The 16,828-nt window shown below is 37.9% G+C and overlaps 1 protein-coding gene across 4 annotated transcripts in view; it reads right to left on the reverse strand.

The window, feature by feature from the left end:
- Positions 1–16,828, reverse strand: part of LOC102910806 (ABC-type organic anion transporter ABCA8A-like) — a 74,593-nt gene that overhangs the window by 19,631 nt on the left and 38,134 nt on the right. For all 4 annotated transcript variants that reach the window (XM_006970460.4, XM_076543649.1, XM_042283041.2 and 1 more), the window contains 9 exons: positions 16,619–16,752; positions 15,372–15,509; positions 14,488–14,595; positions 11,499–11,669; positions 10,646–10,759; positions 6,785–6,904; positions 5,647–5,715; positions 4,511–4,602; positions 2,652–2,772 (listed from right to left, as the gene is read on the reverse strand). In XM_006970460.4, coding sequence (XP_006970522.1) covers positions 2,652–2,772; positions 4,511–4,602; positions 5,647–5,715; positions 6,785–6,904; positions 10,646–10,759; positions 11,499–11,669; positions 14,488–14,595; positions 15,372–15,509; positions 16,619–16,752 — 1,067 coding nt within the window. The remainder of the gene's footprint in view (positions 1–2,651; positions 2,773–4,510; positions 4,603–5,646; positions 5,716–6,784; positions 6,905–10,645; positions 10,760–11,498; positions 11,670–14,487; positions 14,596–15,371; positions 15,510–16,618; positions 16,753–16,828) is intronic.

The following is a 16,828-nucleotide window of genomic DNA, read 5'->3' on the forward strand; positions in this document are numbered from 1 at the left end:
TGGGGCCCCCTGACATCTGCGCCCCAATGCCAGCTCGAAGCAGTTCCAGAAGAGAATACATCACCCATATTCCCTGTTCAGAAAAGGCTGAAATGCTGGGTCAAAAGAAAACTCCCTGGCATAGAGACAAGATGGCTAACTATACATGGCCATTATTAGAGAGGGATACTTAGGAGCTAACTGTCCAAAACCCATGATTGGGTTCCATTAGGCACATGAGAAGGGGGAAATGTGGAACCAAAATAAGACCAAAATGCTCTCACCCCAAAACTAAAGGCCTAAGACTGCTCCTTTTAGCTACAGGCCAGAAGTTACTGGAACAGGCCAGAAGTTACTGAGACCAGTCAGTTCAGATTCCAGAAATCAGGAAGTGTAAAAGTACAGAGCCACAAGATAGTCACGAGGTAATGCCTGCCAGACTATGGAATGTCCTCTCCCTGGTTTCCAGGGTAACTGACCACAGAAATGCCTCCACCTGAGGGCAGCCAATGAGAAATGGTGGCGGGCTACCACTCCCTTAGAAGTAATTTCTAGAAGTCCCTAGAAGCGAGCCAATCAGAATTGTACCTGTACTAGCACCCCTAAATGATGTAACCTTGTGACTTTTCCCTTTAAAAACTGAGCTTGCAGACAGGTGGGCACTTCCTCCTGCCTCCACTGCGTTGGATGTATTGGACGAAGTCCCTGCCTAGGCTTGTATTGCTTTTGGATATCCAGAATTAAACCTTGCTTTTGCATTCCGGCATGCTCGTCTTTGGTGGTCTCTCTGGGGGTCACGATCTGGGCACAACAAAACCAACTTAGCGTGACCTTGGTATTTCTACTCATTTCCAGTTAGCACAGCTATTATCCATGTAATCTCATTGATGTCCCATGAATAGATAGTTTGAATCCCTAGAACTGTCTTTGCATTGACGTGGGGACACAGCAAGAAAGAAATACTTCCCTTGTGTTTTAGTAATATCATAAAATATTTTTGAAACACATCTGCAACTGTAAATTTTACCTAAAAGCCACTAATCTTGAATTTAATAATGTTTCAAAATAATATAATTTTATTATTGTTGTACATTTAAGGATGAATTTTTAGCCTTCAAAGAGACTTGATTTCTCATCTCACTGGCTACCTTGAGTTCACTGAAGGAAAAGATCTATTACAAAAATAAAATAAAATAGAAACAAGTATAATAAAGTCTGTCATTTACCTTTGGTTTAAAGTGCTAATCATGTCCCTTATTGTACAGAACACCTTGAATATTACTCTGTGGGTGGTGAGTGTTTGTATCAGTCTGGGAACAATCATTAGGGTAAAAAAAACTTATGGTCAATAGAATAGAGTCTCTCAACATTCCGGCTGGGCTAGGTCTTTTACTTGGCCAGGGGCTGGCCCTTATCATCGTAAGCCGTGCTTGAGAGAAAGGTGTAACAATTACTTCCTTGATGAGATGTTGTACTGCCCTGACACCTTCAAGAACCCTCACCCCTAGTACAGGAGCACACAGGGCACAGCTGTGTAAAGGCCCTGAACCTGCCTACATAGTTTCTGAATTTTTCAGAAAACTGTAACTTCTCATTCTCTTCCTTCTATCTCTTTTCTAAGCATGTGTTCCTTAACACTTCAGGCTTTTCTTCCAACATTTGCATTTCCTTGTTCTTTCTCTAAAGCCCCCCTCCCTGCAATATGGCTGCTCACCCACCATCTGTCTGATCTCCATGTCAGCTTAAAATGGCATGAGTTTTCCCCTTCCTTCTCCTCTCCGTTCTCCTTTTCCAGGCACCTGCTATGGTGCTACAATTTTCCTACCATGGGGGTTTTCTTTGAAAATATAATAAAATTGTCCTTAAGTTTCCATTTGAGCCCAGTCTTAAATTATTTTAGTAATGAGCCTTAGAACCTCCAAAGGGCATCCCGATTTCTACTCTATCACAACCACTCAGAAGGGAATGGCGACAAGGTAATTTAGTAGTTAAATATACTTACTAGTGTTTGAAAGAGCCCAAAAGGGTTACAGCTTTTACTGAAAGAAATAAAAGGCCCACTGGGACATCCTATGGGTGTTTAATTATAGAACAATTAAGAAAGAAACTTGTATATGTCTGAGGGACTCAGAAAGCTTGGTAAAGGTACATTCTCCAGTGATGGCTGATTGAAAGAACATCAAAAGCAGTCACAGTGGTGCCTATTTCCAACAATAAAATTTTTAGCTGCAAATTTGACATCTGAACTCATATCTCACTTATGTCACTAGGCTTTCATCTTTCAAATAGATAAGATAGCTCTTGTGACCTGGTTTACACTCTATTATCAGAGCTTGTAGAACTAGATTGACAATATCTAAGCATGGATAAAATAGTCAGATTGAATATCTCTGCACCTCACCTTTTCAACCAGGACTGAGTGCAGTAAGATTTTTACCCAAAATGCAAATTTATTGAAGAGTAAGGCTGCTGCACCCTGAGCATGAGATCAAATCAATGGCCACTCAATGATGCATTATCACCATGCACTCAGGACAAGTGCTCATTTCCTTTAAGAGTATTTATGACGTAGTTGAAGGTGTTCCTTCTTTTAAAGTAGAACTCTCGAACACATGCCTTAACTGCAAACAGTCTTAGGACACTTCTGCTGTGAGCTGCTTTACAGGGTTTACCTCCTGGAAGTCAGCCGAAGTCAAAGCACTTGCTGTCCGTACTCTTTCTAGACGCACATCTTCATCTTCTCCTTCAGGTTCTTCTGGATTGTTAAATACATGACCACTTCTTGAAGAAATTCTACAGACAAAGCAATCCATTAGTAAGTGATCCTTGGGGTCCGTGGCTGTATCAAGACCAATTCTGTTCTCTACATTTTATATCGGAGTAGACTGGATGACAATAAATCTTTATACTATTCATCTCTTGTCAGCAAATCCATTTCCCTCCCACCTCAATGACTACTGGTCGAAGTGTCACCAAGTAAAGCAGTTACTGCTTCTTGACTCTTGTCAGTTCTCTTTCTTATGGACATATCATTTTTTTAACCTCAATGGGCAGCATCACATGCATAGTTTAGCAAACAAATTTCACATCACATCTTATGGAGTAAGTACTCTGGGAAGAAAATTAATACAAATTACGAACATTGTCAAGAGTGTTTTTAGAGTGATGGACAAGAATGCTCAGAATCAATCTAGCTATGTGAATAGGCACAGCAACTTCTTTGGGATGTGTCAGAGGAACCCTTGCCTCTCCATTCCAGCTCACACTTTCATGACTAGATAATTACTTTGGGTTCTCTTCTCTTCCTCCCTTCCTTGTTGTGTTCATAGGTGATAGATCAAAAGTTGACTCTTCTATCCAATTTTCTTTAACAAAGATGGCGCTGATGTGGGAGTAGACTGGCCAGCCATTCTCATTTAGCGAGGACAGAAGGGCTTTGACACCTGGGATTCACAGGGGCAAACTGGAAAGTCCCAGCCAAGTGGAGATTCATTTTCTGGGTTTTTGTTTGGTTGGTTTTTGTCATTTGTCATTTTGTTTTGTTTTCCAAGACAAAGTTTCTCTGTGTAAAGAGTTCTGGCTCTCCTGGAACTCACTTTGTAGACCAGATTGACCTCAAACACAAAAATCCACTTGCTCCCAAGTGCTGGGATTAAAAGCATGTAGCATTTTCACTCATCATTTTTGTTTTTTTTTTTTTTGTTTATTTCTACATTTGTTTACTTAGTGTGTGTGTGTGTGTGTGTGTGTGTGTGTGTGTGTGTGAGAGAGAGAGAGAGAGAGAGAGAGAGAGAGAGAGAGAGAGAGAGAGAGAGAAGGGGAGGAGGTGAAAAAGGAAAGAACAGCTTTCAAGAGTTTGTTCTGTCCTATCACAACGTAGGACTAGGGTTGACCTCAGACCCCCAGTGTCAGGTGCCTTTATCCATTCAGCCACTCCCTTCTCCCACACAAGTGGTGAACTCCAAAGGTAGAATCCAAAAGTGGATGAAGACTAAAAAGGACTAATACACTTCTGATTGTGTTCTTGAGTCTTGAATAGAGTATACTTACTTTCAAGCTCCCTGGATACCTAATCCCATTTCTTTTTCTATTATAGTTTGATAGAAAATGCACAGGACCCACTGGCTAGGCTTCTCACTCCATCAGCAAGGGAATTACTGTTGCTGTCATAGTTCCCCGCCCCCATCTCTGTGGTCCTTTCTGCATTGACTGTGTCCCTGAAGCTTTCCAGTACACAGAGCAGTTGTCATTCAAACTAATCTTGTTGCGTGTGATGATTCTTGGTCCTTTCCTACATACAGTGACAGATGAAACCCTGGATTTCCTGTGTTCCTGGTGTGTTGGACCCGTTTTGACCATGGAACCACAATCATCTTTAAGACCCAGGACCCATGTTTTGATGATTGCATCTCTGTTCCCATAGCTATCTCCTCACCACAGCCCAATGGACAGGATATCTCTGAGAACTTGTATGTTGCTGTCATACAAAATCATTCAGTAAAGAACACAACACTATTTGATTTCTCCAAACCTAAACACAGGATCCATTCCCATTGTTTTCATTCCAAGTTTGCTTTCCAAACATCGAAGAATAGCTAGGAAGATGGCAAAATGTAGGAAAGGCTAGGGGAAAGAGAGAGATATTGTCAATTAGAAATACCAAATGCTAACATCAGAAGTAAATTGCAAGCTCTCAGCCTTCTACAGATGTACATGAGACAGGATAGTTAAAATTTCAAGAACCAGCTATTCATTTGCTTACAAAACAAGTCAAATCCAATTGCATTTCTTTGTACAGAAACACTGGAGGTGCCCACACCGTACTACATTATCTTATACATTGAACTTCATTCATACTTTGGTTACACCATATGTATGTATGTACAAATGTATGTATGTATGTGCATGCATGTATGCATATAGGTGTGTGGGAGGGTCAGAGGATGACACTAGGTGTCATTCTCAATCACTCTCCAGCTTATTAACTGAGGCTGCTTCTCTCTCACTTGAATGCAGACCATGTTAGTTCTTGTTCAGAGATGTCATGCCCACCTGGCATTTAAGTGAATACTGGAAATACAAATATACACCCAAGTATTGACTCTTGTATAATAATCAATTTATCCATTGAGCTATATTCCCAACCATCTAGACTAGTGGCTCTTAACTTTCCTAATCCTGAAACCCTTTAATACAGTCCCTCAGGCTGTGATGATCCCAACCATAAAATTATTTTCATTTCTACTTCATAACTGTAATTTTGCTACTATTATAAATTGTAATGTAAATATTTTTGGAGACAGATGTTTGCCAAAGGGGTCACCATCCACCAGTTAAGAACTACTGCTCTAGACTATGTCTTTACAATTGGAAGGTACAGTTTATTTTGTCACTGGTTATTTGTAAAAACAAACAAACAAACAAAAACAATGGCTCTATACTTAGAAACTTTTCTGGAAATTACTTAGGTAAAACATCTTAATTTTCAAACTAGGGCTGGGGATGTTGCTTAGTGGCAGAACATTTGTGTAACAGGTATACATTCTGGATTTGGACTCCAGAACTGGTTTTATTTTTCTCCCCAAAATATGATCAAGAAAGCACCCATGTACCATTTACTTAAGGGTATCTCTGTGTGCAGTAATATTTAAATGAGGAGGTACTTACTACTAGGAACAACAGAAAGGAATAGTCTCTGCTTGATTCTTCAAGACCTATATCATAAAATTGAGAGTTCTGCAAAAGAAAGAGCAATTTAAATACAAAGGTTTATAAGTTATAAATGTTATCCAAATGTGACCATTCTTTTCATGGTCTGGGAGCCATGCAGCTTTTCTCTGAAGGATGACATTCAATGTTTGTGAATCATCTACTGAGAGAACCCAGGAAGCAGAGGAGACAGGGTTTCTCACGGCACCTTCCCCTTCTACACTCATGGCCCTCTGTGATACCTCACTCCTTCCTATGATCCTCCACTAGAAACTCTAAAGGATGAAGTGATAATCGTTTTCAGGGAATACATCTAGTCTGTGAATAAAGCTGGTGTGGAGATCCACAGAGGTTTCCTAGTGAGAATCTGAGCTTGCTTTACCCAGCAGAGCTGCATAAGGGAATGATTTGACCACAGGTGTAGTTACCAAGTGTTCAGAAGGGTCTGCACTTGGCTGTGCAGTGTGCTTTGATCTAGCAAGGGGAAGGTCTTTTGACCCATGCCTTGGCATTGTTACAAAAAGCCCTTTTGAAAAGATAGAAGAGGCCAGTGGATTTTGATCCAGGTCCTCCCGAAGCTATCCTGTGTTTCTGTCTGTCTCCTCTCTGCTATCTTTCTATCTAAAAGTTTCTTATTCCTCTCTCCTCCTCATAGGAACCCTTTTAAAAAAAAGGTGGGAGCTGGCCTCCTACAAGCTGGGATTGCTGTTGTATCATCTCTAGTTACAAAGTATCAAATACAAAAATGTAGCATAAAATTGATACAAATACTAGCACTTTAAAGTCTCAAAGCTCAAAGATAAGGGAAGAATTTTATATGTACTATCAGGGTTGAGCATGTCCAAGGATTTTATTAATATTAGTGTTCTTTTTCCTACTGCTCACTACCCATCTCCCCAGGATATAGCCAAAGGCTACTTTTTTTTTTTTAACTTGTAGGTAAATGGACCTCCCCTCAGGCAAAAATCTTCATGGCTCAATTAAGAATATTCTACATTTTCAGTCTTCCAAGTACATATTTTCTAACTTGAGGACAAAGCTTTTCTAACTGACCTCCTATTCAGAGACACTTGTACAAATGTTATATATTTCTTACCTGCAAATGTAAGAATGTGCAGCCTGCCAGGGTAGCAGGAGGGATTAGGGTAATGGCACAAAACAGAAATTCATCTGGAAAGGGACCAAGAATCATAAAATATATAGAAAAAAGAGTAACCTAAAAGAAAATGAAATACACATTTTAAGTTGTTTTCTAAAATGCAATGTAAGGGGCTACAGGTTGGCTCAGCAGTTAAGAGCATGTACTACTCTTACAGAGGACCTGAATTTAGTTCCCAGTACTCATATCAAGCAGCTCACATCTTCCTGTAACTCCAGCTTCAAGGGACACAACACCTTTTTTTTGCAGCTTTATTTTTGAAAATACATACCCATATACATAGTTAAAAATAAAAATAAATCTTAAAACCAAAAATTTAATGTGTGTTGCTCAAATTCTAAATGGTCTTACCAATAATAAAAACCTGGAGCCAGATATTGGGGTAAATGTTGAAAAACAGAGACAAAGGAACAAGTCACTAGAGAAATTTCTCTCCACTACAGAATTCTCAGGCCAAATGGAAGGTGAGATCCCATCTCCACGAATCTTCTGACTGAAAGTCTCTGAGCCCTTAGCCAAAAAGCTGTAGTTCCTGTCTTCTCATGCTTTCTCTACCTTTCTCCACCCAGCCATTTCACTTCCTTCCTACTGCTGGGATAAATGGAGTGTGTGCTTCCCAATTACTGGTAGCAAAGGCAGGAGATCTCAAGTGCTGGGATTAAAGGCTTGTGACTCCCAAGTACTGGAATTAAAGGTGTGTGCCACCACTGTATGGCTCTGTCTCTCTTCTAGACTGAATCAATCTCATGTAGTCCAGGGTGGCTTTGAACTCACAGAGGTCTAGATGAATCTCTGCCTCCTGAGTGCTAGGATTAAAGGTGTGTGTCACCACTGCCTGGCATCTATGTTTAATCTAGTGGCTGTCTCTGTCCTCTGATTCTTAGGCAAGCTTTATTTGATACACAATATATCACCAAATGTGCTTTCAACTTAGAGAAAGCTTGCATTGAATATATTCTAATCTGATTTCCATTTCATAAACTAGGTTAAAAATCGACTTTTCTTCCTAGACTTAGCTAAAATCATTTGGCTTGACATTCGAAAATTGACAAAGCTGGACAGATATAGGATCTGATGTATGAAGTTTCTATATCCAGTTTTAATTACAGAAGAACAAAAATTAAATTGGTTTGATGTTGTCTAGGCAGTTAAATAAGCTATGGGTAATAATAAAAAAGAAATAGTTTCAAATTGAATAGAAGCAGTACTTTTTTAGAGGTTTCCCCCACCCAGATACATTGATAAGAGAATTTTAGGTGTGCAACATGGCTCTGAGTAGCACTGGAACCTGTAGTAGAATATTATTTTAAGGTGTGCTACTTTTGTTTATGTTGCATTTGCTCAACTCTGTGAAGCTGTGTTACTGTGCCTGTCTAAAACACCTGATGGTCTAATAAAGAGCTGAACAGCCAATTAGCAAGGCAGGAGAAAAGGTAGGCAGGGCTGGCAGGCAGAGAGAATATATAGAGGGAAAATCTGGGAGGAGAGATGAAATAGCCAGAGAAGGAGGAGGACTCTAGGGAACAGCCCCCCAGCTACACAGCAAGCCATGGAGTAAGAGCAAGATTTACAGAAGTAAGAGAATGGGAAAAGCCCAGAGGCAAAAGGTAAATTGGGTAAGTTAAGAAAAGCTGTCTAGAAACTAAGCCAAGCTAAGGCTGGGAGTTCATAATTAAGAATAAGTCTCTGTGAGTGATTTATTTGGGAGCTGGGTGTCAAGCCCCCCAAAAGAATAAAAAGCAAACAACAACAGTTACCAACAGAACAGAAGTCACAGGTGCAAACTTTAAAACATCATGGCCTCACCTTTTCCTTTCTAAGAAATGCCAAAGCTTTTCTATCAGGTTCTGTGCTTTTCTTCAGTTCATTCTGATGCCAGAGTACTTTTCTCTGACTGTATTTCCATTCTAAAACCTTCTAAGTTTCCCTTAACAAAACATAGACGACTGTAGGATTCATCAGTGAGAATGTCATTTATGGCAAGCCATGATTCTAGTCTTAATTTCCATCCTAACAAGGTCCCTTCCTGTAATCTGCTTTCTACTCTACACCGTTTCACTAGGTTCTACTGTTATATAGGAGAGGCTCAGGTTTCTCTTCTTTTGGATTTTTATCCCATTTGCCTTTTCTTCTAAAGAAGAAAAGTGTATCTTTAGAAAACTATCATCATTAGGAAATCTTACTCCCTATTAACTTTCAGGAATTAATCTCTTCTTCATATATGGTTTTTATTATTCAATTGTGTGGATGTGTAATATATATATGTATATATATTATTTTAATTATTCAGTTTTATGATACTATGCCATGCCATATGTCAATGTCCATGCTAACTTGTGGAAACAAGTGTGTTGTGGATATCGCTCTGTATAAATAAACACTGATTGGCCGGTAGCCAGACAGGAAGTATAGGTGGGACTAACAGAGAGGAGACTTGAGGGAAACAAGAAGGCAGAGTGGTAAACTGCTTGGAGCCGCCACCAGGACAAGCAAGATGTAAGGTACCAGTAAGCCACAAGCCACGTGGCAAAGTACAGTGTAGCTAGAGTTTTCCTGCCTGGCCCACAGTCAGGACAAATCTCTCTCACCCGCCAGTCCCACAGCCGCTAGACCCAACCAAGTAAACACAGAGACTTATATTGCTTACAAACTGTATGGCCGTGGCAGGCTTCTTGCTAACTGTTCTTATATCTTAAATTAACCCATTTCTATAAATCTATACCTTGCCACGTGGCTCGTGGCTTACTGGCATCATCACATGCAGCTTGTCATGGTGGCAGCTGGCAGTGTCTGACTCAGCCTTCCCACTTCCCAGAATTCTTCTCCTCCTTGTCCCGCCTATACTTCCTCCTGCCTGACTACTGGCCAATCAGTGTTTTATTTGCTAACCAATCAGAGCAACACATTTGCCATACAGAACACCCCACAGCAGTATAGATTAATAGAAATGGGCTAAATATAAGAGTAAGAGCTAGACAATGATAGGCCTGAGCTAATGACCAAGCAGTTTAAATAATGTAAGAGTTTGTGTGTTTATTTTGTAAGTAGGCTCCGGGAATGGCGGGACTTGGTGGGACCTGGAGAGAAAAGCTCTCCAGCTGCACAAGTGACTATAAACTATTGCAATTAATTTGTATAAAATGAGAGTATAAGTAGTGTGGCAAATACAAATACAGCATCATTTGATGCTGAATTTGATGCTTGGCGCCTCCAGTGCCTCAAATACAAAATATTAGGGGTGAAGGTTAGTTCTTATTTAACTCCCTGGAAGCAGAGACTAAATAATCTGCATGTTTCTTTCCTCAAGTTCTAATACAGAGAGGAAAATTAAGTATTTTTTAAAAAATAAAAGCTAGAATAAATACATATAAGTCACACATATTTCCCTTATAAGTTTAGAAAAAGATGTCATTTGATGATTCTTAACAAGTAATCTCTCAAGAATCATATTTTAATTTTAGATTTTTAAATTAACAAAATTTCTAGTCTTCTGAAATTTTCATGTCCTTTGTACCTCATTTAATTCTTTTTTCCCAAAAGAAATTTCAAAACTATCTCTAGGTTTGTTTTATGATCCTATAACTTATTCTGTTAACTTTAAAGAAAGTGAAATGGAAATAGGGAAATTTTAACATATATATTATACATTTCCATAATTATCTCAAATGAAAATTCTCAGAAAAATACATGTGAAGTATTTTAAAGTATAATTAGTTTATTTTACACCAACCAAAAACATTAAAAAAGTGTTAGTACTAAACTTCACCATAAAAGTAAAAACATAGTAAACATACTTACAAAATAAAAGCAAAGTGACCAAATGCCACTATTTTTCCTCCCCTTGTGATAGATGAATGAAATCACATAAGTCATAAAAATAATTGACATGGCATAACCACCAACATACAGCATCTGGAATTAATAGGAATATGAGAATAAGTATTGTGATACATGAAAACATTTGAATGTATTAATATCATGAAACAATATTTTCATGTTCCTTCATTTATAATAACTTAAATATCACAGAGAGAGGTAGAGTGGGTGGCTTAGACTTCTCATTTCTCAGCAGGAACATTATAAAAAACACAAAACCAGGAGAGAGGCAACTGTCAGTTTTCTGCAAGCAAAAGTTTACATACAACAACTAACTCAAAAACCAACAACTTAGAGGGCTTTGGTGTGTTCTGACTACTCTTGGTCTACCACAGTCCCTGCTTGGAGATAGTCATACCGATGGGTGCTTGTATTCTCAGTATAGGATCTTGGTTTCTGGTGCCACTTAAGTGAAGCTTTATGTGTGAGGGTGACAAAAATGTTTAAGAATATAATTTGAGAATATGCAACCAGTGTTACTGAATCTCAAAGACAAAACAGTCAAAGGGAGCCAGCCATAGTAGTTTTTAATCTTCAATCTTAGTACTCAGGATGATCTCCATATGTTCAAAGCCAGCTAGAACTACACAGTTAGACCCTGTCCAAAAAAAAAAAAGCCATAGCAACAATTTTATGTCATATATATTTTAACCACACTTTAAGAAAGCCTTATAAAAATGAAAATATTAAAAACTGAAATAGTGTATTATATGTTAATGTCAAGTTTTTGGTTGAATCACTTAATGATAGTTGTTTTAGGAATGTTGTCACTTACCTGAATAAATAGATCTCCAGTTGCAAGTATACTCTCTTGGGCTGAGGCATAGAATGCAACATACATAGATGAAGTGAGTGCCCAGTAGATTGGAACCTCAACCAGAGCCTGCCCAAACCAGTATGCAGATGGGCAGAGACCTGAAATCCACAGCTGGAGCTGAGCTCTGTTCTGATATGAAATTGCAATCATCAGTTGGATATTATTTTTGTAAAACTAAGAATCATATAGAAAATAAGCAAATGAGATAGCCATCATTAGTGATTAAACACTACACAGACTAAGGGAAGTGGATCATCCTAAAGCTTCTCTATCAAAACTTGCTGTTGCTATTAATACAAATAGTTTATCCTAATGTGCTGTTGTAGTTAATAAAAATAAATCATCCAAAGTCACTGACAGAGTAATAGTGCAGTCAATCAAACATTGACTTAATGGCCCAAGGGGTAAAATCCTCCATCTAAGCACTAACTTTCAGTGGTAAAACAATTAATCTCTTACACTTATGAAGGTAGCCATTTTTTATGTAAAATTCTCATTGTTTTATTCTGATTAAAACACTGTAAATAATTGCATATGGCATTATAGCTTTGGAGTTGCTCATTTTAAAGTCATTAATATATTTCATAATAATATACATTGGCTGTGTAGTTATTTTATGTTCCAGATATATGCTACACTAAATTTTATATTAAGAAATCTACCAAGTGATACAAAATTCAAAAGTTTTATTCAGGTGTATTTTCTATCGTTTCTATCTCTTCTGCTTTTGATCATCTTATTAAAGGTATGATAGCTCAATTAATATTGTCCCATGAATCATTAAAGCTTAGATTATTTTTCCAGAGTTGTTTTTCTTTTCTGTGCTTCAGTTTTATGGTCTATTGTTGCTGTCTTCCAGTTCATTCTTTTTTTTACCTGTGTGTTTTATTTTAAATCGCATTCATTGTTTTTTATACAGATATGTCAGGTACGTATAGGAGTTCCACTTGATTGTTTTTTTTTATACCTTTCCTGACCATGTTCATTCTTTTGATTAAAACCTTGATCATAATAACATTTTCTTTTTAAATATTACTTCTTTTATTTTCCTTGTCATTTCTGGGTCTGTTTTCAATTGACCTTTTCCCTTCTTGTTTCAGTACATGTTTTCCTGTTTCTTTGAAATCCAAGTAATTTTTCTTGGATATTGGACATTGTGAATTTACCTTGTCACATACTGGGTTTGTATTCTTACTTAAGAAGGTTTGATTTTTGTCCTGGCAAGTGTTACCATATTTGTAGATTAACTTGAACCTTTTGTTTTTATTAAATGCTTTACTCAAGAACTACTTTAGCCCTATTCTTTTGGATGAGGTGTGTGTGTGTGTGTGTGTGTGTGTGTGTGTGTGTACACATATGTGTGTTCACATGTGAATGCACAGGTGTGGCCTTGCATCCTATGGATGTATGTGCCTTTTGAGGCTGGAGATTGATATTGAATTGTGGTGATGTATTGTGTAGCCTAATAAACTTGTCAGGATCAGAGGTCAGAGCCAGCCACTGGATTAGACATAAAGGTCAGGCAGTGGTGGCACACCCCTTTAATCCCAGCACTTGAGATCTCATGCCTTTGCTTGGGAAGCACACACACCTTTAATCCCAGAAAGTAATATGGCAGGGCAGAGAAAGGTATGTAAGGCGTGTGGAAACAGGAACTCACTCTCTTTATTAGACTGAGGATTTTGTAGAGGTAAGGACTAGTGACTGGCTGTTCTGCTTCTCTAATCTTTCAGCTTTCACCCTGATATCTGGCTCTGGGTTTTCTATTAAAGACCATCTAAGATTCTAACAACATTGGGCATCTCCCTCCATCATCATCATCATCATCATCATCATCATCATCATCATTTAGACAGGATCTCTCACTGAACACATGATTCATTGATTTGGATAGAGTGAGTTCCTGGAATCTTCCTGTCTCTGCTTCCTAGTGCTGGAGTTGAGAGCATACCACCATGGCTTGATTTTTACATGGATGCTAGGGATCAAAGTCAGGTCCTCCTGCCTGGATGGTAAGCACTTTACTCACTGAGCTGTGTCCCTGGTTCTTAAATCTTGCTCTGAAGTTGAATCCTTTGGTGAACCCCTACAATTCATGATTGGAAATAGTTATTTCCAGTCTTGCATCACTTTTTGAACTTGCTCATCTTATGGAGACCTGTACATTCTTGACACCATGAAGTTCTACCCTATGTATACATAGCTCAGTATTGACACAGACTCTAAACAACCCTGTGTAGAGTTCTATAGTCCTTGCTCTATGTAATTTCTTCTTTGACAGAACACTTATATGCAACTTCTAGCCACTGTAATCTTTTTGAATTCCAAGTTCTTCTTTTTATTTTAATAAGATCTTTGTGTGATGCTTGAGATCTTTCTCTCTGTTTCATGAATTATTTCCAAGAAGAAAGGTGTGACATACAACTCAAATTTTTTGTTTGATTGTTTTTGTTTTTCAAGACAGGGTTTTTCTGTGTAGCTTTGTGCCTTTCCTGGATCTCGCTCTGTAGCCCAGGCTGGCCTTGAACTCATAAAGATCCGCCTGGCTCTGCCTCCCAAGTGCTGGGATTTAAGGCGTGTGCCACCATTGTCTGGCAACAACTCAAATTTATTATTTCCTTTTCTAAGGAAATCTCAACCAGTCTTCCACTGAAAAGATTAAGTTTTAGGGGGTCAAATTTCATCATAATGCCTCCATTATCCAGAAGTAAAACAAACCAAGCTGTTATCTACTTCTCATTTTCTTTTCTCTTTATCTTTCCATCTGTTCCTCCCTCCTCCTTCCTTTATTTCATTCTTGCTTTTTACTTCTATAATGTGCAATTGTATTTGAATTAACTGCTCAGTGTATAAACATGCACACCACACTAAATAAAAGTCCCACAATCACATTATAAATAACTTCCAATTGTTTAAATCAACTAAAATTTCCATTATTTCCCACTACCTTGTAGTCATCAATGCTGGTCATGGAGATATAAGGAGGAACAGAGGCCATCACGAGGATACATGAGAAGAAATAAGGCAAATGAAAGAATGGTCCGTAGCTATTATCCTAGGAATGAAAGTAATGCAGTGTACTTAATGTGCAAAGTTGAAAATCATTGTCCAGATTACATTGCTCAAAACATAATCAATTTCCTATAATATTGCCTTGGGTTTGTTTTGAGATTTCCTCCTCTTTACATCCTAATTCAATTTTCAATATAGATTTTGCTTATATATATATATATATATATACATACACACACACATATATACATACATATATACATATATCCATGATTATGAAAATGGAAATAATAATGAGGACAAGGCATTATTATGACTGTAAAATTCTAAAATTTAGACTGACATTTAAAGATGATCAGTATTTTTAGGCTTCCAATAACTGTTGTAATATTTTGGCAGTTTAAACCAATGCAACCAATTTAATATTCAGGAATTCCAACCTTACAAGTTTCACATTCTATTTTTCCCCTCCTTCCTGCCTTCCTCCTTCTTATCATGAAAATGCAGGTTAGCCTTGAACTCATAATGTTCCTGCCTTAACCTCACAACTCCTAGAATTATAGGTGTGAGTCAGAGTGTTTGGATTCTCTCCCCTAATTTATCATTTAGTACTTACAGGTAACAGTTCAACTGAATATGCATAGTCATATATGATATATTATAACAGTGTATATATCAAATTAATATAAATACATACTAAGATAGATCCAAATGCTTATCTAATGTAGGAAAGAAACTCTAACAATAACATAGAAACCATTCTGAATGGAATGATCCAGAAAGCTTGAGATACAGTAGAATCTACACATACACACCAACCTCAGGAAATGTGCTGCGGTCAGTTTGAATGTGTGCTGACGATGTGAACAGTCCAAGTAGCCCATTACTCACAATATCCACCAGAACTGGAAAACAATTCAGTCTCTTGGTGTTGCATACTAACATAAAGTTGTAATTCTAGAAGGTAACAAAAAGATTATCAGCACAGAAAGAGGAAACATAAAAGTAGTGTGTGCAATGTGTAAACACTCTTTTCAAATGCTGACAGGAGGGTGCATTCTTTGTGATGTGGTTGATGTACTGGTGCTTCTGCAATTCCCCTTTCCTTGAAGATGCACAAATCAATGCCGTAATTTTTAAATACCCTAATTAAGTATTGGAAAATAAGTAAAATTTAAAACAAACCTTTAATGGGACAAACTAATTATGACTACAGTCATGTAGTCATTCCTTAGAATTGAAACATTCCCTCCTGAAGGAGATGTGAGATGGATAAGAATCAAGAAGTTCATGAAATTACATGGCCTATGAGGCCCCTTCTTGTGGCTATAGTTATGTTGCTGAGGGAGAAGAGACTCTTCTGTGGAGCTGTCTACAAACTGCAGTGAATTGTAGTGATGGTCTTTTGGGAACTGTTAGTCATGCTGGGGTGAACTCTGTGATAATACAGATGCCAGATTCACCCACACTCCTGTAAGAAAATCCAATAAATTGATTGATTTACTAAGCTAGATGTGTAGAATAAGGTCTTTGGTTTTATTCACATCTCAAGAAAGGCCATGTAACATTTACAGACTGTGCCTAATTTAGGGGTTACATTTGAGGCCTCTGGCCTGCAGTTTGAAATAACAGCTAGAAATTGTATTGTTTTTAATTTTTCACATTCATTAATCAATGTGTGTGTGTCTACATCTATGCATGTACACACATGTGCATGTGTGGAGGTCAGAGGACAACTTGCAGGAGTCAGTTCTCTCCACCATGTGGATTCCAGGAATCAAACTCAGGTAATAATTGTATATTGAGCTAGTAATTAATATAACTTTATTATTATTAAACCCATGAACAAAGTTCTCTGAAAAAAGAATGAAAGTAGGAATCTTATGCATTCTCTTAAGTAAGTTTTAGGTTTACATGGTATAATCATAGCCCAAATTCTCTCCCCAAATTTAAAATATATGGTCATATACATTATTGGTATAAAATGTCTCGGACTCCGTTTTTCATCAGATTGCCCTGTCAGAGCCACAGCTCTGTCCCTAGTCACTAACTGGAGACGCACGTACATTCTCACCACCAGACAGTATGATGGCTCCATTGTACAGAGTCTCTTCTGTGCCATTTCTAGTCCCAAAGGCATCAACGTCCAAAGATATGTTCTGTTTCTCCAGCGAATGTATGAAGTCATCAATCTGTGCTCCTAATAGACAGTAGAACAGGCACTATAAACCAAGGGAATGCAACATGATTATGTATCAAAATGACTCTTCTGTCAT

Source organism: Peromyscus maniculatus, chromosome 8 (genome assembly GCF_049852395.1).
Source record: "Peromyscus maniculatus bairdii isolate BWxNUB_F1_BW_parent chromosome 8, HU_Pman_BW_mat_3.1, whole genome shotgun sequence".
In the NCBI taxonomy this organism is placed as follows: domain Eukaryota; kingdom Metazoa; phylum Chordata; class Mammalia; order Rodentia; family Cricetidae; genus Peromyscus; species Peromyscus maniculatus.